The following is a 22,854-nucleotide window of genomic DNA, read 5'->3' on the forward strand; positions in this document are numbered from 1 at the left end:
TTAAATCATCTAGAACTTTTATTCCAAACTATATAATCTTGTAGGCTGAACTAGATGTTATAAAGTTTGATTTCGACTAAAAGACTCCGATAATTTTAAATTTTGTCGTTATATTTTTTTATTATAATCAATGCTATTGAAATAAATAAAAATAGTTGCCAAAAGGAACGCTAAAAAATTTCTATCAGCTAATCAAAGTTTTCATTCTAACCACTAGGAGGATAACTAAAAGATCAGAGATCAAGAGAACTCGATCGAATTAAAAATAAACAAAAAAATATTGCTTTTTGACAGATGAATTAACACATCCTCTAACCAAAGAAGATGCGACATCGACATGCATGCGTTCTTTGACTATGGACTAACTAAACATATATTCTTTATCTATGAACTAAACTAAACTGTCATAACAATATATCAACATAACCTCAATTAATACACACGTGTATCGTGTATTTTGAAATGGTGTGAAAGTTAGCTTAAGACAAGACTGAAAACTTAATTAAATTACAAAAATGAGTAACGGCAAGGATATAAATGACCATAATAATCTATGTGATAGTGAACTATTTTATGAATGTAATTGTTTAAGTGAAGTACTTGTAACAAGTGATTATATATTTAATATTGATGCCACAAAGTATTATTATTAAATAATTATTTTATCCCTTGAATTATTTAACAAATTTTTTAGAGACAACAACCCCAACATTGCTGTTACTACAGCAAATAAAAGTTGTTTGGTCTATAGTCTAGATAATAACCAACTAGCGAATATTTGGGAAAGTAAAAAGGAAAAAAGCAAATTAATTGGTTGCAAGTACAGCAGTAGAGAGAAGCATGTGTTGTATATTGGTAATAGTGATGGTGTTATCAAAATAATAGATTTAAGGACACCAGAAAATGTTGTAGTTGAATTTACAGGTAATTTTTGAATCATGTTAGTGTCTTGTGGACTTTAACAATACTTTATAAACAGGTAAATTTATTTTATAGATACAACAGCAGAAGGTGATGAGAGGAAAACCTTTAACTGTTTTGATGTATCAACCAATGACAGGCTTCTAGCCGCTGGTACAGATGTACTTGGAGGAGATGCTTTTGTATTATTTTGGGATATAAGAAATAAAAAGCTGTTAGGAGGATATTGGGAATCACACACTGATGACGTTACTCAGGTAAATTAATACATACATGTAAGTCAGCTTCACATCTATGGAGGTACTAAGTTTCAAAGTTAAGTCTAGGGTGTGGTTTACATAGAATACCCTGTAGGTAAGGTTCACATAGTATGATTCATCTAGTGATATAACCGTCAAAACCTGATAATTAGCAGCACTCATTTTCCTCATAAACGGATCCAAAAGGGAACTTGAAAAATCCCAGGTAGTACTGCTTGCAATCAGATCGATCATGTACTAATTTCAAAGATATGAGCCTCCTCCACCCAAGGCATACAATTGTATAGAGGAATAAACTTTTTAGTCATTGTCACTGTGAAGCAAAGAATTAGTAATATCCAGAAGGCTGTAGGATAAAAAAAAAGAAATATATGTGAGACAGACGAATTATTGATTTTTATTTTTAACTATTCATATCTTTAACTGGTAGCACCACCATGGGGTTTAGATAACCTCATAATTCATAACGAAAACTAAATAAAATCTAGTTTCCTCAAAAAGGTGACGATATTTAAATAATATATGGAATAATATAATTCTAGTTGTACTTCAAATCCAATAGTACCTCAAAATTAACAACGAAATAGAATATTTATAAAGCAAATAAAATCACGTCTTGTTATCTCACTATAAAAAAATTTTTATATTCTAAAATGTACTAAATGTACTTATTAAATTTTAGGTTCGTTTCCATCCAGATGATATGAACAAATTAATATCTGGATCAACTGATGGTCTCATAAATTTATATGATTTGTCCCAGACTTCAGAAGATGATGCCCTAATAGATACCCTTAATACTGAATCTTCTGTAAATGAATTACAGTGGTTCACTAAAAATAACAAAGACTGTATTAGCTGTGTGACTCATACATCTGACCTGCAGTTATGGGATTTGGACAAAGGTGAACCATATCAATCATTTAGTAGAGAAGACTTAATAACTAAGATAATGGTAAGATACAATAATTATGAACTACATTTTTTAATAAATAGTAACACTTAATCCGTTACACACATTTATATCTTTAATTAGGTTAAGTTAAGTAATCATAATTAGTAATTAAGGTTATGTCTAATTTTAACTATATTTTACATAGACATATAATAAAACAACGTAGATCTTTAATGGGTTCTGCGCATTGGAGCTGATCTTACCCCTTTACAGCGTGAGAAAGTGAAGGCCGTTTATCAAGAGTTAGAATTCAGAAAAACACAGGGTGAGAATGATTTGAAGATCAAGTACTTTAATGGGGTACCCAAAATCATTGTCAGTAAATCCAATAATTCAAAAAACGATCATTGAGCTTATATTTTCAGAATGTTGGCGGTATGTGCTCTAAACTTCAGAATTTCAGACATGCTGTGAGTCTCTCTAGTTATGATGTTATTATTATTATTGAAATATGGCTTACACCTAGAATCCTAGATGCTGAATTGGGATTGAGTGACTTTAATGTGTATAGACATGACAGGGGCCCTCAAACTAGTTCAAAGACTCGTGGTGGTGGTGTTCTTATTGCTGTCCATAAGCGCCTTAATTCAATATTGGTTAGGTCTATTGATTCCTATGTGGAACACATTTTTACACAGGTAATGTGTGGCACAAAAAAGTTAGTCATTGGTGCAGTGTCAGTATATGAGGAGCATTCCACCTGTATGTTGGACTTAGCGGATAGATTCAGTGATTGTGAATTCTGTATTTGTGGTGACTACAACCTACCTGAAGCATCGTGGGATAATCTTAGTAATGGTGTTACAGTTGAATGTCCGCATCACTCTCCAGCAAATATTATTTGTACTTGCTACAATTTTCAAAATATGTCACAAGTAAATTATTTGCCTAACATTAATAATAAATTTTTAGATCTAATTTTCTGTACTCAGAGGGATGTAGTGGTGTCGATTTCAACTGATATTCTATTGAATACTTCGCAACATCATTCAGCTTATACTATATTGTTACATGCAGCCAATTTAAATTTGTTTCTTAAATATGATGTCTTCTATCATGATTTTAAAAAATGTAATTATCCAGTTTTAAATGAATATTTAGCCTCAATTCCCTGGAACAAGGTATTAGATGAATCAGATATAAATTGCTGCTTAGAAAATTTTTACCATATTTTATAATGATGCCATCAATATGTTTGTTCCTATCAAACGGTTTAAATCATTAAACTTTCCAGTTTGGTTTTCGCGAGAATTAATTGAGCTTGTCAAAAAATAGCTCACAGTAATTTTAAAGCATCAGGCAACTCATATGAGGAATTTTCAGTGTTAAGGGAAAGATGTAAATCATTACAAGCAGTATGTTATATAAGAACTATTTAGAGAATATTCAAGCAAATGTTTCAAGTAATCCCCACTCTTTTTGGAGGTATGTTAGTACTACATGTGGGTCTAGTGTTTATCCTAATCTAATGTCTAATAAAGGTGGGGATGTAATAGCTCAGAATGGTGATGAAATAGTCAATCTTTTTGCCAGTTATTTTTCAGGTACATATAATGATAGTGAGTATAATGTACCTAATTTTAAATTGGACTATAGTGTGGATTTTCAGATTCTGAAGTTTAGTCTGACTGATGTTTTCGAGGGGATTATGAGTTTAAAATCCACATATTCTTCAGGGCCTGACGGTATACCTGCAGCACTTATTAAAGAACTGTATTTTTCCCTTTGTAAACCTTTACAACAAATTTTCAATTTATCATTGTCATCATCTGCATTTCCACAATATTGGAATTATAGAGGTATAACTATTCAATCAGCAATCCCGAAACTACTTGATAAATTGGTATCGATAAATCTCACCTGGGCTTGCAGAGACATAATTATTGATGAACAACATGGATGTTCTAACGGGAAGTCAACAGTAACAAACCTTGTCAATTACCAACAATACTTGTTGGGTGCAATTGAGAATAAAATTCAGGTCGACAACGTTTACACTGATTTCTCAAAGGCCTTTAACCAGGTTAATCATAATCTTTTGGTCCACAAACTTCATTAATCTGGCTTTGGTGACCCCATTGTGAATTGGATTAAAAGTTTTCTGATGGGACGTACACAGCAAGTTCGTATTAACAATTATATTTCAAAAGAATTCCATTGTTATTCTGGTGTACCACAAGGGTCTCATTGTGGTCCCTTGTTTTTTAACTTGTTCGTTAACGATATTGGTAATGCTATCAAAAACTCACACTTCCTGCTATTTGCTGATGATCTTAAGTTATTTCGTTGTATACATAATAAATCGGATAGAGATCTCCTGCAAGATGATGTAAATAATATATTTTTATGGTCAAAACAAAATGGTTTAAGCTTAAATCCAACTAAATGTTCTTGTATTTCATTTGGTCGTATAAATAATCTAATAGCTAATAGATATGTTCTTAATGATGTACTCTTGGATTCAGTTACTGAGATAAGAGATTTGGGTGTATTATTGGATTGTGCATTGACATTTAGAAGCCATTTTCTTAAAATTAAGGAAACAGGATTTCGTAATCTTGGTTTTATTTATCGTAACAGTCATGATCTCTCACCTATTGTATTCAAATTATTGTATTGCTCTCTGGTACGCTCAGGTCTTGAATACTGCTCTGTTGTTTGGTCCCCATTTCATCAAGTATACATTGCATTGTCTCACTGTGGAACATGTCTCACTGTGGATCACTCTCCCCTATACTAATAACCTATGGAAAAAAGTTAAAAAATTTTTAATACTAAATACTACTTTTTAAGCTTATAAACATTTACAATAACCTCATAGAATTTAGTTCACATTAAATGTCTAAAAACTATTTGGAAAGCTGGGTAAAAATGACAACATTAAAAAAAAGGTTCTACCCTTACAACCCAAGATAGCACCCCTTTTTAAATCACTTACGTTAATTAATAACATTGAGCTATTAAAATAAAATATTTTTGCAGAGTGAGCATGATGATGACTTTTATTTAGCCAAATTCCACCAATTAAAAAATAGTCAATTCATTTTGGGAGGCTCCCATTATAGAAGTAAAGAATATCTAAGGGCATTATCACTTCATAAAAAAGGATTGGAACCTTACTTAGAATTCAAGAATAATCAACAGAAGGTTAGGGATAGTGCATTCAATGAACATGTAAGTATTATTTTACTACATATATACAAATTTTCCTTTTATTCAATATATATTTTATTTAGTATAAATCTGTTTAGTTTGTGTTCCCTGTGTCTACCTCAGGGTAGACTGGGCAGGTCACGTGGCTCGAATGACAGATAATAGATGGACAAAGCGGATACTGGAATGGAGACCAAGAGATGATGCCTACCGAAGCAGAGGTCGTCCACCAACACGTTGGACTGACGATCTAAAACGTTATCATAGGAATTGGATGCAAGAGGCACAAGATCGAAATAGATGGAAAATTATGAGGGAGATCTATGTCCAGCAGTGGATAAGCGAAGATTGAATGATGATGTCTACCTCAACGTTATATAAAAGACACCCTAGCGTGAAAAGTGCCTGTGTTTAAATCTTTGTTTGTTAATCTGCAGCTTAATTTATAAACAAACAAATTGTAGGGCATTCAGTGAAGAGTATGCCTACGAATCAATCTAGTATTGCAGTTTTGTATTGTACTGAGTTGTTCAAGTTATCCACAGCCAATAAAATAATCGCTTAAATATGGTCCGTTTGATCAGCTTGGCAATATTTTGACAGATTCATTGTCGGAAATACACAACACAACAATTTCTCCCCTCAGTATTAATATCTCAAATAGATTTACTGTTGCACTTCTTTCATTCAAAAACAAAGAATAATCATAAATAATGGGAATTTATACTCATTAATTCTCATTAAAAATGTTCTATTTTTATTATGTAGATTTATTTTGTTTGAGGACGCAAGAAATCTCCTTGGCTGTCGATCGTGTAGGAGAATGACTACAGACCAAAATGAATGGAGAGGTTTGATGAGGGATGCTCGAGCTCAAATTGAGCTGTAGCGCCATAGGATGAATGGAATGAAAGCCAGCTTTCCAAATGCTCTCTATGCTAAATTTGTTCGACATGTTATCTCCACACTGAACTTCTTTGTTAAATTTTATAATTTGTCATTATTTTTGTTTTTTCATAGTTCATTCTAATGCCGACTTTTCGTGCTTTTGTATCTAGTTCCAAAAGCATATTCTAACTTTCTACCAGGAAGACATCATCGGCGTGTCGTTGATGGTTAAGATCATCATCATCAACCTGTATGCGTCCACTGCTGGACATAACTCTCCCTCAGCTCCTTCCATCTGTCTCTGTCTTGTGCGGCTTGCATCCAGTTATTACTAACACGCTTCAGGTCGTCAGTTAGTTGGTGGGCGTCCTCTGCTCCGTATTGCTTATACGTTTTTTTCCATCGGTTGTCTGATAATCAGGCGACGTGTCCTGCCCAATTCCATTTTAAGCGACGCGATTTTTTTGATGGCGTCTATTGTTTTTGTTCTACGACGTATTTCTTCGTTTGGGATTCGGTTTCTCAGAGAGACACCCAACACCTGGCGCTCCACAGCCCTCTGAGTTACAAGAATCTTATTCACTACATTTTTTGTGAGTGCTACTGTTTCCTCTCCTTAAGTGTATTGGTCAAAGATTTTTCTTTTGAGGCATATGGATAGATCTGATTTAAATACATAGTTTAATTTACCAAACGCTGCCCAGGCTAATTCTATGCGACGTGGAAGCTCACATGTCTGGTTATCTCTGCTTAATCGATTTTCATGTCCTAAGTACTTATACGATATAGTCTGTACAATTTCCCTTCCATCAACAGCAATATTTCGATTTAGCACCAGGTTAGACATTATTTGCGTCTTGATCATCCATACGATCGGCTATAAGGACGATGTCATCTGCAAATCTCAAATGATGGTTAAGATATTCTTCATTTATTCTTATTCATTTCTCGTACCAATTTAGTTTCTTGAACACATCCTCTAAGGCTTGGTTAAACAGCTTTGGTAATAAATATTCTATCACCTTGTCCAATTCCTCTATTCAGTACTATTGAGTCCGTGTTTAAACTAAACTTAATTCGTGTTTTTGCTTTATGGTTCTTTAATGAGCATTTTATTGCCTAGTGTTCGGCACTGTCAAAAGCTTTCTTAGTCTACAAAAGCTGCATATATCGGGATGCTATATTCATTTGCTTTTTCGATTACTATTTTCACAGTTAATAAGTCGTCACTGGTGCTAAATTCCTTTCGGCTTCATTGCAGTCTTCGACGTTCGTCTTTTTTCGTAATATTTTATTTAGCAGATATTGAAAACAGTCTTTCCTTCATTCTTTAACATATCTATAGTGATACTCATACACATGTTAAGTGACAATATTAAATTGCTCTCGTGCGCTATTTAAATGCAGGGAATGCGTTATAACAGTGTAGAAGCAAGAAATTAATTTCTAAATGTTAAAATATTTTTATAAATCTGGACCGGACCTAATTTTCTTTAAATGATTACTTACTGCTCTTTTAACACCCGAGATATCAAAATACAGAGAGGAGTCCGCCAGGGTTGCGCACTGCCATCACTACTCTTCAATGTCTACAGTGAAGCGGTATTTAAAGAAGCGTTTTCAGATTTATTAGAAGGTATATCTATCAATGGAGAAGTTTTGAATAACTTGCGTTTTACAGACGTTACAGTAGTAATAACAACAATGATTTACAGAACGTAATGCAACGGCTTAATGAATGCTGTCATGAATACGGACTAAGGATTAATTTGAAAAAAACTAAATGCATGATCATGACTAAATCAGCAGATGCAAACGTCCAATTGATTGTTAAGGATACTGTAATTGAGAGTGTGGATACCTACAAATACTTAGGAACATGGATAACATTAAATGTAGACCAAACCAAAGAAATTAAGACACATATTGAAGTAGCACGTGCATCATTCGTTATAACTTAAAAAGTTTCTTTGTTGTCGGGATATAAGGTTAGGATTCCGCCTAAGAATACTTTGGTGTTACGTATTCACTACTCTCCTTTATGGCTTGGAAGCATGGACATTAAAACAAGTGCATTTAAATAAGTTGGCCGCCTTTAAATTTTAGTGTTACAGAAGAATAATACGAATATTGTACCCTCTCGATGATTGATTGGAGGTTACACAAAGAACGGTACTAGGCTCGGGCTTCAGTCTGGTAGAGGTATCTTGGTCGGGGTTCTTGTTACAGCTCAAATATCACGGATCAATTAAAGAAGTACTTACGACACAAGGACAAGAAGTTAGAAGAGAAGATAAAAGATAAGAGGAGAAAAGTTATTTGGGCACCACCCTATTTTTAGAGGAACAGGGAAACCTTAAGGCACATAGAAAAGGATGACGAGAAAGGTAAGGTACAGCTAGAGAACTCACGCGAGAATAAAGTAAACCGTGAAAGAAAAAAGTATCGGAATTATGCGGTACACTCCTAATATTTCGACACATATACTTAAAATATACGATCAAACAAATAAATATAATAATATAATTCAATAAAAAATGCCTGGAAGAGAAACACAAAAATATAAATTCAAATTGTATAAAAAAATATAAAAGAAATAAAAAGCGAATAGTTCTTTAACAAAATTATATTTAGGTATATTTGTTAAAGTAAATGTACCATATTAAATTTTATTAAACAGTTAAATGGCATGATTATTGCGCAACTGATTATTAATTACAAACAAAATATATCTCAAAAAAATAGTTATAAATAATTTAGTATCCTCAAGAATTAGAAAAAAAAGGCAAGGAACATTATAATTAAATCTACATATATAAAATAAATGGTACGTTATTTATACGTATATATTATCCTGTATTTTTACTATATTACTCAGTCAAACCAAACCTCCATAAATAAGAAGGTACACTGAACTGGAGTCATAAATCAACTTCTATAGATTTCGTTATCACGGTTTAGTCAATAAAACTTATACTCACAAAACAGGTGTATTCAAATAATGGTATGACGCCTTCAATAAGGCACTTGACTTCGGTCCAAACAACAGGTAGTTGGGACGACACGACCACAATAAATTGCAGTCTTCCTAACGTAATCCCTTAGATTGTCTGTTAGGCCGACGAAAAGAGGCAGCTACCGGGGTACTACAGGTGGTTGAGATAACATAAAGATGACTGATGATCAGGTGAACTAACGTTGCGGTGAATGCTTGAAAATTGTACACGTATGGACGGTGTATAATAGGAATCGGTATACAATCTGAATTGGTGTACAATCTGAATTGGTGTACAATCTGAATTGGTGTAAAATAGGAATTTGGTGTAAAATAGGAACGGCAAACAGAAGTGACTTCAATTGGAAGACGTCTGTTTGACAAAAGAGAAAATAATCAATATAAGACACACTGTGTAAAGATAAATAAGGGTGAATTGAAAATCCACTTACCGCCGATTGTCGAAGATAAGACCACTTGCCACAGGAACCAACTTGGAAATGAACATCGGATTGTGAATTTAGAAGGGCTTAGACAAGCGAAGGTTGAAAAATAGGGAGGGGATATTGGCTGAAGGGTGCCACGCGAAATTGACATTAAATACCCGGGCTACTGGGGTTCATTTTCATAACTTTTACCAATAGAAAGTAACTTTCTACGAAAGATAACTCTTCTGTTTTTCTGAGAAGGTAGCTCGGAGATTTCACAATAGGTCCTTTTTCCTTTGTTATTAGGAAAGATTTTTATGTACCAAAACAAGATAAAAAGAAGAAGAAACATTTGGCGAAGTTATTTCTTTGTTAAAAAAAGGCGTAACGAAACGCTCGGTAGTGTCGATTATTTGAGGAAGGTATGCAGGCATGGGCGGCGTGAAAATAATTTATTAAAGGGAATAATTTAAAGAAATTATGAACATGCTTCAATATCATGGACTCAAAGAATGTCAAACGCAGAAGTTACTAGAAGAATATCAAATGAAGCTGAAATAATATTGACTATCAAAAGAAGAAAATTTGAGTACTTAGGCCATGTTATGAGAGGGCAAAGATACTCATTATTGCAGCTTATTATGCAAGGCAAAATTCGAGGAAAGCGAAATGTAGAAAGACGAAGAATATCGTGGCTTAAGAACTTGAGGGAATGGTTTGAATACAGTAGTGCAGAACTTTTTAGAGCGACAGAGTCCGCATAGCAATGATGATTTCCAACCTTCGATAGAAGATGGAACTTAAAGAAGAAGACTGCTCTTTTAGCGTTTTTTAAAACTCATAAATATTTAATAATATATGTAGTTTCTTTTAGTAAAAACAAAAATGCTGTCGTTGTAGAAGTTTCTTCTCAAGCTCATTGCGCCCTACCATGTAGGACCAAAATTGCTCTTGATGGAGTAAACTATCTTTTTATCTTTACAAAATATACAAATATAAAACGTCCTATCTTAATATGTTTTACGATATCTGGTTCCTGCTATATTCCATAAAGTTCGAAGTTGTATCGTCTTCTCCACACTCCATTGTCATTCATTGCTCCATAGATTCGCCTTAGTACTTTTCTTTCGAAACATCCTACCATGTTTTCATTACTTTTTGTTAGGATTCAAGTCTCTGAACCATATGTTAGAACTGGGCGTATTATTGTTTTCTATAACAAGTGGTCGTAGGATTTGTGGTTGCGTGCTTATTTTCATATACTTCGTTTTGTTGGTGTTTATTATTAAACCCATTTTTGTAGCCGATTTTTTAATGCTACATACGCCTTACAGCGTTTTCGTTCTCCCAACAATATTGATATCATCAACTGATTTATTATATATTGAACCGATGGGTGTGATTTGTGACATACGTATTACTTTTTCCAAAGCCAGATTAATCAGTATACAAAATAGAGGGTCTCCATGCAGCAGCCCGTTGTTTTAAAAGGTTCAGACTGTTCCCCCTGAATTCGTACTATACATTCAAGTTTTTCTAGAGTTAGTTTTGTTAAATTTACCAACTCATTTGGTATTCCTAGCTCTTTCATTGCTTTGAACGTTTCCCTTCTATTCACATAGTCGTAGGCTGCTTTGTAGTCTATAAATATGTGATGAGTAACAGTGCCATATTCCAGTGTTTTTTCTAAAATTTGTTTCAGGGTTACAATCTGATAAATTGTCGATTTACCACCTCTGAAACACTATTTTATACGCTGCATTTAGAAGCGTAAGTCCTCTGTGGTTAGAGCATTCAAAGATATCTCATTTGTTGGGTATGGTGCAAAGTATTCCAAATTATAAATTAAACAAGATGAAAATTTGAGCATATTAAATCCAACATCCTTTTTTTCGTGTTTAAAATTGAGATATAATCATAATGTTAATTTATTTTTTACAGACGAACATTTTGGTAACGGGAGGAGAAAAGGGAGTATTAAATATCTGGAAAATAAGTGATCCATCAATATAAATAAAAGACTAGATAACATTTTGAAGGTTTTATTTCTATCCCAACCCTTATAATTTAAATTCATTTCGCAACTTAAAAAATAACATTCTACATATTAATTACATAAAAAAACTAAAAATACATTTGGTGATGTTGGCTTATAAATGGCTTCAAATCACTAGCTTTTCAACCTAAATTTGCAAACGCTAAATTGAGCTGATATCATAATTATTTCTGTTATAGGGTGCCAAATGATGTGACAGTAAATAAGGTTTGCCAACAGTATAACTTAACTTTAAAATAAATATTTGTTTAGTTGACATGTTGACCGTATTTTCATTTTATTAAATTAGCAAAACTTAAATATATTTAATCCATTCGCCCGACTTAGCGAGCCCTAGGATGGGAAGGGCAGATATAAACGGGTTTTAACAGTTACATTTATAGCCTAAAATGATAAAAAATGAAGTATCCTACTATTTTCGTGTAAGTTGTTTAACTAACGTCATGTTTTATATATCGTACATATTTTTAACAATGATAATCTATAATAAATGTAAGTTACGTATATATATATATATATATATATATATATATATATATATATATATATATATATAGTATATATATATATATATATATATATATATATATATATATATATATATATATATATATATATAAATTTGATTAATGGTTCAAGGCAAGTTGAACATAAATTTAGTGGAATGCGTGATTAGACGGAGTTTTAGGCACTTCAGATTGGTCAGAAATCAAAGCATGTCTAAGTTGACTAGATAATATTTATAGTTACATATGTACCGGCTTGGTGAGTTAATGTTTAATTTGCTATATAAAAGTGTGTTACTTCATTAAATTTAAAAACTCTGTGTGAATATTTACTACAGCTTGTTTGTTTTCATTTTCACATCGTATTTATATTTTTTAATCATTTTGGACGATTAAAAATTAATTTACGAGTGCTTTAGAGTTAGTAGTAGTAGTAGTATTGCAAACCTACACAGCACGAATTCTGTTTATGTTATTCAAACGTGCTATTGTTGGTGTTGAATTAAAAAGACTGTAAGCAAATTTACAACAAGTTCGTTTTTTGTTAACTGCAGTCGATATGTTAAAGGTCCCGTATTTGCCTTTTATCGATTAGTGCTCTAAATCTGACTAAATTTAAAATAAATTCTAGTTGAATTTACCAACTATAATTTTATAGATTGAAAATATAATTTTTAAAAACTTATTTGAGGAAAATTATTCTTACAAATTTGAAAATACCATAATTTTTTTACAAGTTAACTATGGGAAATTGATTCCAATTTTTTCTTGAAAAGTGCTCCAGAAGATTAGCCAGACTAATAAATTATAAATATTTATACATAATCAAATATTATTTTGTTGTATTACAATTAAAAGATTTTAAAAGTAATATATCCGTTGAGGTCTACGATTCTACAATCAATAATATACATTTTTTCTCTCAAATCCGTTGCAGGATATTAATAACATTTATTTGTCATCAAAATTCAACATTGATGATATTAATACGCCATCAAAATGCAACCAAACGCTTAGAATTGCCTTAACTAAGCTAATATGCCAAAATATAAACGAACATTTACTAGAATTCATTTATGAATGCGCAAGTATCTTACCACATATATGAGAGTTCACTAGTATTTCATTGTGCAGTAAATACAAAGTACTTCATAACATACACCTAAATATATTGATGATTGACAATGTTACTTGTCTGAATTCTGAAAGTAAACTCATATATTTGGTAAGATGCGTGCGCATCATTACACACTCCACTAGAAGAAGAATTGGTATTAGTCAAGATACGACATATTTATGCCAAATATAATTAGGGTTGTGGGACATCGAATAGGGATAAAAGTAAAGAGAATGATAACTGTCATACATTAAACGTGTTAGGTAGCGACCGATCATTATGCATAATGCTTTTACACTTTCTTAAAAGGAACAATACTTTCATAAACATTGGCAAAGGCAAAGAGAAGGATGTTGATTCCTACGATACCGTTAACTCATTAGATAATAATCAATCATTGTAGTTTTGGACTACAATTTATATTATCTTTTATCAAAAACACATAAACATTGCCAACATGTCACTAAGTTATAAAAATAAAATAATATTGAGTTTATAGAATATTAATAATGGCATTTAAATTAAATTCTAAGGTAACAATTAGACATATATAGCATATAAATCTTAATATTCTGGATAAATAGAATCTTACCATTTTCTACAAGAACAAAGAAACAAATATCATAAGTCATGGATATAAAAATAATCTACACTTAATGTAACTAAGAGATCCATTCACAAATAACACAAAATAGAAATTACTGAAAAATCCCTAGGATTTATATAGCACAAAAATTTATTATTAATCTTTAAAACAACGTGTAAAAATATCTTACACAATTTTGGTGCAGGTAAACGTTTACTTTGAAAACATTATCAACCTAAAAAAGAATAAACTTTATTAATAGATCACCTAGTACTTAATAAAACTAAAGTAATGTTCATTTTTTTTTGCTTAACATGTTCAACAAGTTTTGGGCTTGTTTTCAAAACATGAATCTTTTTTTAAATAAAAAAAAACACGAATGTGAGGAGTATTGCTATAAGTAGGTTGAAGTGTGAGAGAGGTTGAGTTGAAGCCTAGTGTGTTTCATAAGGCAGAGGAACGTAAAACAGATGTGCAAATGTAGGATTTTTGGTTAACATTAACGAAAGTACAATGTGATTATAGCCGCAAATGTCAACCATGGAACACAATATTTCGGTTTGGCAGTGTTAGTATGTTTTTATAATGTATATGTTGTATGATTCAAATATAAAGAGAGAAGTCTTTTAAAATGTACATTTTGATTATATTATATATATAATATAATACATAACCCGACAAATCCACTTTTTATGAATATTGAGTTATTTATGTCAGATATGTAACAGATTTTGTAATCTTGCCCTCTACAAGTTTATACTGAATTTCCGATGCAAAACCATCCAAATCTAATCTTAATTTGCATTCGAAATATTGGGTTGGTTTCAAAATCCAGCAAATCCAAGCACTGTTAAAATCAAATCTCAGCAAATCCAACGCAACCAATCACAGTCAGGTAAGAAAGTGACGTCATTGCATGGCTGCTACAAAGAGAGCGCAGTTTTATATGTTTGTCAGTGTTGTTAAAACGTTTGGTTGTAATAGAAGTTTGCCTTAAAGATTTGTGTTGTTTGAATAAAATCAAAATAGTATTATAGTGTTGTTAAAGCGTTTTAAAATCAAAAGAGTTATAGCAAATTTCATGGAGCAGAGTCCAAAACTAGTAAATCCGTATATGAGTCGAAAACGTGTTTTACGGCCAGCTACTTGGAAAAGAACAGCTAAAAAAAAATGAAAGGTAAACAAATCACTCTTATTTTTAACAAAAAAAAATGCTAAATACTCAATTTTTTTTTGATACAAAGCACATGATTTGCCATCGTATCCATCTTGTAAACATGCTACCAAATCATATAGATGCTCTACTCTTATAATGCGGGACGTTCAACAGTTTCATTAAAGATAACTATAGGTATAATAAAATTTTGCGATACCAAAAATATAAAACGGTCAGGACGAACAGGAAATGCAAAATAAAAATAAATTTTCAATACAATACTATGTTAACATTTTTAAGTCTAACAAAAAAAGACCTGTTTGTCAACAAACCTTTCCGAACATTCTAAAAGTAATAAAAGACAGAGTACTTGATGTGTTAAGGAGATATCATGATGGGAGATATCAAGTTTGCTGAAAAACGATCTTGTGTAATGAAGTTTGTTAAAAAATTACATGCTATTCAAGGTCACTACTGCAGAGGCAAAAGTAATCGAACTTATTTATCATCCGATTTAAATATTTCCAAAATGTTTCGACTATATTGCCAAGAAGTAGAGCGTGATTTATGTGTTGCGGTAAAAAAAAGTTACTTTCGGCATATTTTCAATACCTGCTACAATATTGGCTTTGGTTCCCCAATAACTGATGTTTGTTCTACGTGCCTTCAGCTAACAGAAAAGATAAAGGTTGAAAAAAATAATGAACTTAAAAATGTATTATTAACCGAAAAACGCATAAATATGTTACGAGCAAAAGCCTGTTTAGCATGTTTAGTTTACTCCAAGAAGAAAAGCATAACCTTTGACTGTCAAAAGAATCAAGCTATGCCGAAGATTCCTGATCAGTCTGTTTATTCAGCCGGCAGTTATATACGTACAATTTTGCTGCTGTAACAGGTTCATCCCATCCGCTGTTGACTAAGGAAAATGTGTTTTTGTATACATGGACAGAAGATCAACATTTAAAAGGAGTAAATGTAATAGCCAGTGCCGTTTATCACAAGCTTTGCCATACAAACTTCGAAGACGATATACGATCTGCACGACTTGTTGCAGATGTGTGCGGAGGACAAAATAAAAATTCCATCATAATAACTATGTGCACTAAATGGCTTAGTGTAGATGCACCTTCATTTATAAAACACTTGGGATATTATATTCCCTGTAGCTGGACATTCATTTATTCCCCCAGACAGAGTATTTGCAAAGATCGAAAAAGTTATTAAAAAAAAGACACCATCGTTTCTCCAGAAAAGTTCATTGAAATTTTTAAAGACCATGGAACTCTCTATATCTTTGGTTAAGATGGTAACGGTGTACGACTGGAAAAAGGATTGCCAAACTGCACTTAAACCTCCTTCACAGTGGTACTTTCGATTTAATATAAGCAAAAGATTTCTATTAAAACGTGAAAAAAGCAAAGTTGTAACTATTAGAAGGGAACAGTCTTATAAATGTGATCTAGTGGAATATAAGTATGTATTTAAAAAAGGAAAATCCGCTAAAAGGATGTTCCAATGTGGTGTAGGTCCTAAAAAAGAAAAGCTTGAGAGCATAAAGAGCTAATTGGAAAAACATTGGGGAGAAAATTAGCAACAACTTGAAACTCTAAAATACTTTTGATAATGATAATGTCAATGAGATTCCAGAGATAACCAACAATGACCATTTGTGTGAATCAATTGACGAAGTTCCGGATTTTGTAGCGTTTTAAATTTTATAATACGTCCCTGTTCGTTTATCTCGTTAGTACGCATTAAAAATTACCGGGAAATCTGCGTTTGTCTTTTAAAAGGGAATGTAAAAACGATCGATAATATAACAAGTTTTGTATCCAGCTTTCAAGTGTTTTTTTTTATTTATATTCAAAATTCCCCATTTCGTACGTGTTATTTCTAACTATAATATTTCAAATTTTTTTGTCGCTGAACAACGATTTGTTTACATTTGAGTCCCCTAATATAATATTGCAAGTCAATTGCTACCTTTTTTCTAAGACGTAGTAAAACTGGGATATTTCAAGGTTGTCAACGAACGATTGTCGAGGGTATTATGTTTGTTTTAAGTTTGTAGGCAAAAACTAGCTGAGACGTAAAGAGTTATTTTACGACGTGGAATTTGTAAAATTTAACGCAAATAGGAGTCGACATTTAAGTTCCAAGCAGGGCAGACGTGCTAGAAGGAGAGTCAAGCAAGAAACTGAAAAAGAAAGATGTTTGGGTAATTAGGAATCGCGAGTCGATTCAATTTTTTTTGTGTTATGTCTTAAGACCGGTTAAGGTGATAATACTCTTTGCAATATGGCAGTTAAGAACAGAGTAATCACTATAAGATTTGTGCAGTACACCGGCACTGATGAAATTTGGAAAATGAGTATATAGGATGTCCCAGTCGTCAGCTTGCTTCCTCCACCGAACCTAATTTTACATCTTTTGATTGTTCGTCACTGTGTATGGAAATGGTTTCCTTTTGTTCAAGTTGAGAGTTTTGTATTTGGAGCTCCAATCCCAGAGATAGTAGCAAGTTTTTTTTAAGTTAAGTGAAACAAGTGAAATTAAGGAAATAATTAACATTTTAAATTTTAAAGTAAAGACAGACTTTTTTTTGATAATTATTAATAATTGCTTTCATTAAAATTTAAAGGAATTGTAATATTTAATAAATTGTAAATTTTATGGTTTAACTTAGCTGTCATTTTAATTGTTTTTTTTTTAATTTAATGTTAACATATGACAGCTAGCTTTATTTGTTTCGATATTAATTTGTTTTGTTTGTTTAAAAAACTAATCTCTGTGCGGTAACATTTGTAAGTTTTTGTAGTATCGCCAACCCCTTTGTAAACGGACACATGTAAGTTTTTTTTATTCTGTATTTGGCAACTATTTATATAGTATATTTTTTGTGCCATTTATATGTTTGTTAACTGTTTGTATGAGACAAAAATAAACGTTTGATTTGTTTCTCTGATCCTTTGTTTATTTTATTTTAGAAAATCTCCTAACCCTTGTATGTATTTTTGATTGTAGGGAAGAAGAAATTTTCTTTCTTTTTCCAGCAGGAAGTTTTCTTCGAAGCGGCGTCCAAATTTAAATAGCTAGAGGTAACCTTGTCTGTCATATCTCGTTTCATTTTGTCCAGATTTTTGTAAGTATCCCTTTGTTTCATATTTTGGTAGTTACCCCAATTCGACCCCCTTGTCTTTTACTTGCCCACGACCCCAGCTCTCCAGCAACCCCCTGAGTGCCGTTCGCATAGTAGCGTTTGTTTTGCTTGCCTTATCTTCGCCCCCATAGTTTCTGTCCCCTATTTCTACCACTATGTTATTACCCTATGGTAAGCAAATAATATTCGTTACAATTTAATAGTTTAATTTAATGTTTTTTGTCAAAATAAAACCAATTATATGATTAAACAACAATGTTTGTTTTTGTGATTAACTGGATATAATTTAAACCTGACAATTCCATACACATTAGTTTCAAAATCCGACAAATCCGTAAGTAAAAATCAAAACCCGACAAGTCCATTTTTGTTTTTTAAATTTTATTTAAAATTACATATTTCTAGAAGAATTACAAATGGTTTTTAATTCAGAAACTTATTTTTTAACTAATAAAAAAATATGAATACCCATAAGCTTAACTTTCATACCAAAAAGTTTTTTTGAATCTCCCAACATTTGACCTCAGTGGATTTGTCGGGTTTTGAAACTAGATGAATCATTATTTTATGAATTTTGCAATTTTTAATTTATATAAAACAATAACGAGTAAATATTTGTTTCTTTCGAGATTAATTGCAGTTAATTATTAGAATATTCATTTAGTAATTGCCCTTTAATAGATTAGCGGATAGATTTGGCAATACTAAAACCTCCAGTTGCCAGAGTGCAACTGATGTTTGCAATTAATCTCGAGAGAGACAAACATTTACTCGTTATTGTTTTAGATAAATTAAAAGTTGCAGAATTCATAAAATAATATCAGAATGTATTTAAAAGCTTTCTCTCTTTATATTTGAAACATACAACATAAATACATTATAAAAACATGCCAACACTGCCACATCGAAATATTTTGTTCCAGGGTTGACATTTGCGGGTATAATCAGCTTGTATATTATACTTGCGTTTATTATAACAGATTTTTTTTAAACAAGTAAAGAACGATTGCGTATCACGCGCGGTCCCGATCCCCCAACGCAGAGACTTCGTGCGCACCAGTTACCTTTGTCTGACGCATCAGCGTGAGCCAAGTCTTTAAAAATCATGCCAAATGTGCAGTACGCAGTGTGATTTGGTTTTTGAATGCGCAAAATGTTCGCCCTATCGCAATTTACAAACTAATAAAAGTTGCTTATGGTAAGAATGTAAAGAGTCTTCAGTGAGGAAATGGCGCCTTATGTTCAACCAAGGAAGAACCAGTGTGCACGATGAAGAACGGAATGGGAGGCCATCTCTTGTGACGGAGGAGTTGATGACAAAATTCACACAAACCGGCAATTCACTTTAGCCACATTGCAGACTCTTTTCCATAAATTTCTCGATCCCTCTTACATGAAATAGTTACTGAGCACCTTGGTTATAAAAAATGTGCGCTCGATGGGTACCGCAACCCTTTATTTCTTGACCCGGTATGACAGTAATGGTGACTATGATGTCCAGATGGGAGTAGAGATGGCTCCATGAGACAACCAAATTCTTGAAAGGACTTTAGCGTTATTTTGAATATATTTTTGTAATCAGGATCTGGAAATCAAGGAAATTTATGGAGATCAAGAAAGGGGTACGACAGGGCTGTATCTTGTCTCCTATTGTCTTTAATATATACTCAGAAGAAGTATTTAAGACAGCGCTGGAGGAAAGCACAGAAGGCATAAAGATAAATGGAGAAATAATTAATAACATAAGGTATGCTGATGACACTGTGATTCTAGCAAGTAGCATGGAGGAACTGAGTTGCCTAATGAGTAAGATACAAAAAACAAGTGCACAATACGGACTCAGACTAAATATCACAAAAACCAAATGGATGTTAGTAAGCAAAACCCAACAACCACCACAGCAACTGATATTAGACAATGAAAGAATTGAACACGTGGATTCGTACATCTACTTGGGAACAACAGTTAACTCAAATTGGGATCAAGCGAAGGAAATACGTATAAGAGTAGAAAAGGCAAGAGCATCGTTCACTAGCATGAAGCAAATTTTCACCTCTAAAAGCCTCACCCTACCTCTCAAAATTCGACTTCTGAAATGTTATGTATTCCCGGTTTTGTTATATGGAATGGAGGCGTGGACAATGACCGCAACATTGATGAAAAAAGTAGAGGCCTTCGAAATGTGGGCTTACCGACGTATATTACGTATATCCTGGACTGAGCACGTGACCAACGAAGAGGTACTACGCCGGATAGGTAAAGAGAGAGAGGTAGGAATAAGTATAAAGAAAAGAAAGTTGGAATACTTGGGTCACGTTATGAGACATAATAAATATAGAGTACTACAACTGATCGTTCAAGGGAAAATAGACAGCAGAAGGGGTCCAGGGAGGAGAAGACACTCGTGGCTCCAAAACTTGCGGCAATGGTTCGGATTACCATCTGCTGAACTATTCAGATCTGCCGTAAACAAAGTCAGAATAGCCATGTTGATTGCCAACGTTCGGAACGGACAAGGCACATGAAGAAGAGAAGAATCAGGATCTTGTTGCCCAAAAATTTCTTCACAACATCCTTAAAACACAAACTATCCTTCTCTCTGACGATATCTAATGCCTGGCAAAACAAATATACCTTCAGTCGCCACATTTAAATTTGTATACATCACTGTGGAAGTGCGTTGTCTTTTGGCTCTTAATATATTTGCTTAAATTGTTGTTTGTTCTGAAAACTGGTAGTATTCCTTTCTTTTTTTATGTATTTTTTCATCAGAAAATCAGAAGGTCTGGTTTTTTCTCTGGTGGCGGAAATACTAATTTCAGGGCCTTCTTATGTAGTTTTTGTTTTAGAATTTTGTTTATTGTTTTTTGACATGGGAATTTCTATTAATCTATGTAACATGCTATAGTAGGCTGCCAATTTATGTTGTGTAGGATGGGATGATGATTTCTTTCATTTTTTAGGACATGGAATATAAAGATGTATATATCAAATGCCTATACTTAATGGAGTTTACTTACCTAAAATTTATGGTAGTCGCTGCCAATAATCGATTACATTCAGGTGTATCTGGCAAGGGTAGTTTCACAAAAGGAGTCTCGTTATTCTGCTCTGTGAATTCAAATTCGTGTATCCTTGGCTTCACATTTATGTCACCGACAGGTCCTCTTAGTACTATGTAACTCAAGCTTATTGGTTTGCTTGACTTCGATTTTAAAATCAACTAAAATAATGAATAAATAGTTTTAATGTAATTTGTTATTAAAACAAATATAGATTTAATATATTAATTAAGCGTTTGTCTTAGTCTTAACATATACCAAGAATATAATCAAGATATACAATATAACAAGCAATAGCAAATAAAATTAAGGAAATTTATGCTAAGGTATATCCCAATCTGTTCAAAACGAAGGAAAAAACTAGGCGGATCTTAAAACAAATGCAAAACTGCTGGAGATCATTATCTCCCTATAACATAAAAAGAATTTGAAAACAAAGGTAACAAATGTTGAAAAATGGAATATGTTTTTCCATTTGGAAATAGGTCTCATACAAATAGTTACGTACCTGGTATGACATATCTCTTTCTGAACTCTGAGTTGGATCTTTTTGATTGTTATTTATCCTCGCTTTGACTACCCACTGGTAATTGAAAGCCGAAAATCTTGATGATTCGTAAAACAATCTATGTACAAACTCATCTGTACGGTAGGGTTTCAACTGTACCTCTAAAACAAAAAAGATACATTTTAGTTATTAGAAGTAGTCATTAAAAGCAAATTATACAACAATCATGCCTTTAGTACTTTATTTTAATGACGCTTAACAACTTAAACGTGTTTGAGTATTTACTAATTTGATATAAGGTTGAATGCTCGAATAAATGAACTTTGATCATAGAGAACGTAGGTATCGAGCACAGTTTATTAATTAAATCTTGCCCAAGTACTTTCGCTTCCTAGAGCATATTCAGGGGCATTTCGTCAATTTTGGCCTATCCAACAAACTGCTGAGAATGTCATAAACATAAATTTATACATTACACTACACTATATACATATATATACACACACATATATATATATATATATATATATATATATATATATATATATATATATATATATATATATATATACAAAACATACACATCTTACTGATTCCGTATAATGGAATACCGCAAGACAATTTAATTGCTTTTCCATTTTCATACCTAGTAGAAAGGGGTTTCAGCGCAGTTATAAATCTTAAAGTTATAAAAAAAAGAAACAACGGAGGAGATTGAGATTAAACCTAACTAAATGGCGAAAGAGTAAACAATGTTAGATATGCCGACGACACCATGATGATAGCAGATAGTTTAGAGGGACTTCAGAGGCTAATGGACAGAATAAACGAGTACAGTCAACAGTACGGACTAAACATTAATACCCACAAAACGAAACAAATGATTATCAGCAAGGAGAATATAAATGGGGCTCATCTATACATTCATGGGACGCAGATAGAGCGAGTAAAACAGTATTGCTACCTGGAGCAATGTGGAGCAATGTACAGGAAATAAAGTGCCGCATAGCAAAGGCAAGAACGGTCTTTAACAAAATGAGCGCCATCTTCAAAAGTCACAACATATCCCTAGATACAAAAATGAGACATTTGAGATGCTA

At 32.6% G+C, this 22,854-nt stretch overlaps 2 protein-coding genes across 2 annotated transcripts in view; one reads left to right on the forward strand and one right to left on the reverse strand.

Annotated features, from left to right (window-relative positions):
• Positions 1 to 301: 301 nt before the first annotated feature.
• LOC140441957 (WD repeat-containing protein 89) lies at positions 302 to 11,632 on the forward strand. Its single transcript, XM_072532970.1, has 6 exons — positions 302 to 640; positions 695 to 924; positions 997 to 1,178; positions 1,864 to 2,136; positions 5,119 to 5,310; positions 11,542 to 11,632. The coding sequence occupies exons 1-6, from the start codon at positions 516 to 518 to the stop codon at positions 11,611 to 11,613; spliced, it is 1,074 nt and encodes a 357-aa protein (XP_072389071.1). The 5' UTR covers positions 302 to 515; the 3' UTR covers positions 11,614 to 11,632.
• The window catches only part of LOC140441956 (zinc finger TRAF-type-containing protein 1 homolog), a 32,014-nt gene continuing 20,786 nt past the window's right edge, over positions 11,627 to 22,854 (reverse strand). Inside the window, exons 4-6 of the mRNA XM_072532969.1 lie at positions 21,755 to 21,915; positions 21,205 to 21,407; positions 11,627 to 14,100 (exon numbers count right to left, since the gene is read on the reverse strand). Coding sequence (XP_072389070.1) covers positions 14,079 to 14,100; positions 21,205 to 21,407; positions 21,755 to 21,915 — 386 coding nt within the window. The 3' untranslated portion in view covers positions 11,627 to 14,078. The remainder of the gene's footprint in view (positions 14,101 to 21,204; positions 21,408 to 21,754; positions 21,916 to 22,854) is intronic.

Source organism: Diabrotica undecimpunctata, chromosome 5 (assembly GCF_040954645.1).
Source record: "Diabrotica undecimpunctata isolate CICGRU chromosome 5, icDiaUnde3, whole genome shotgun sequence".
NCBI lineage: Eukaryota > Metazoa > Arthropoda > Insecta > Coleoptera > Chrysomelidae > Diabrotica > Diabrotica undecimpunctata.

What these genes read in the sequence shown, in the direction of transcription:
- LOC140441957 (XM_072532970.1), top strand. Translation starts at nt 516, where the DNA reads ATGAGTAACGGCAAGGATATAAATGACCATAATAATCTATGTGATAGT. An exon ending in ACACTGATGACGTTACTCAG is followed by an intron (nt 1,179 to 1,863) that starts GTAAATTAATAC and finishes ATTAAATTTTAG; the next exon opens with GTTCGTTTCCATCCAGATGA. An exon ending in ATAGTGCATTCAATGAACAT is followed by an intron (nt 5,311 to 11,541) that starts GTAAGTATTATT and finishes TATTTTTTACAG; the next exon opens with ACGAACATTTTGGTAACGGG.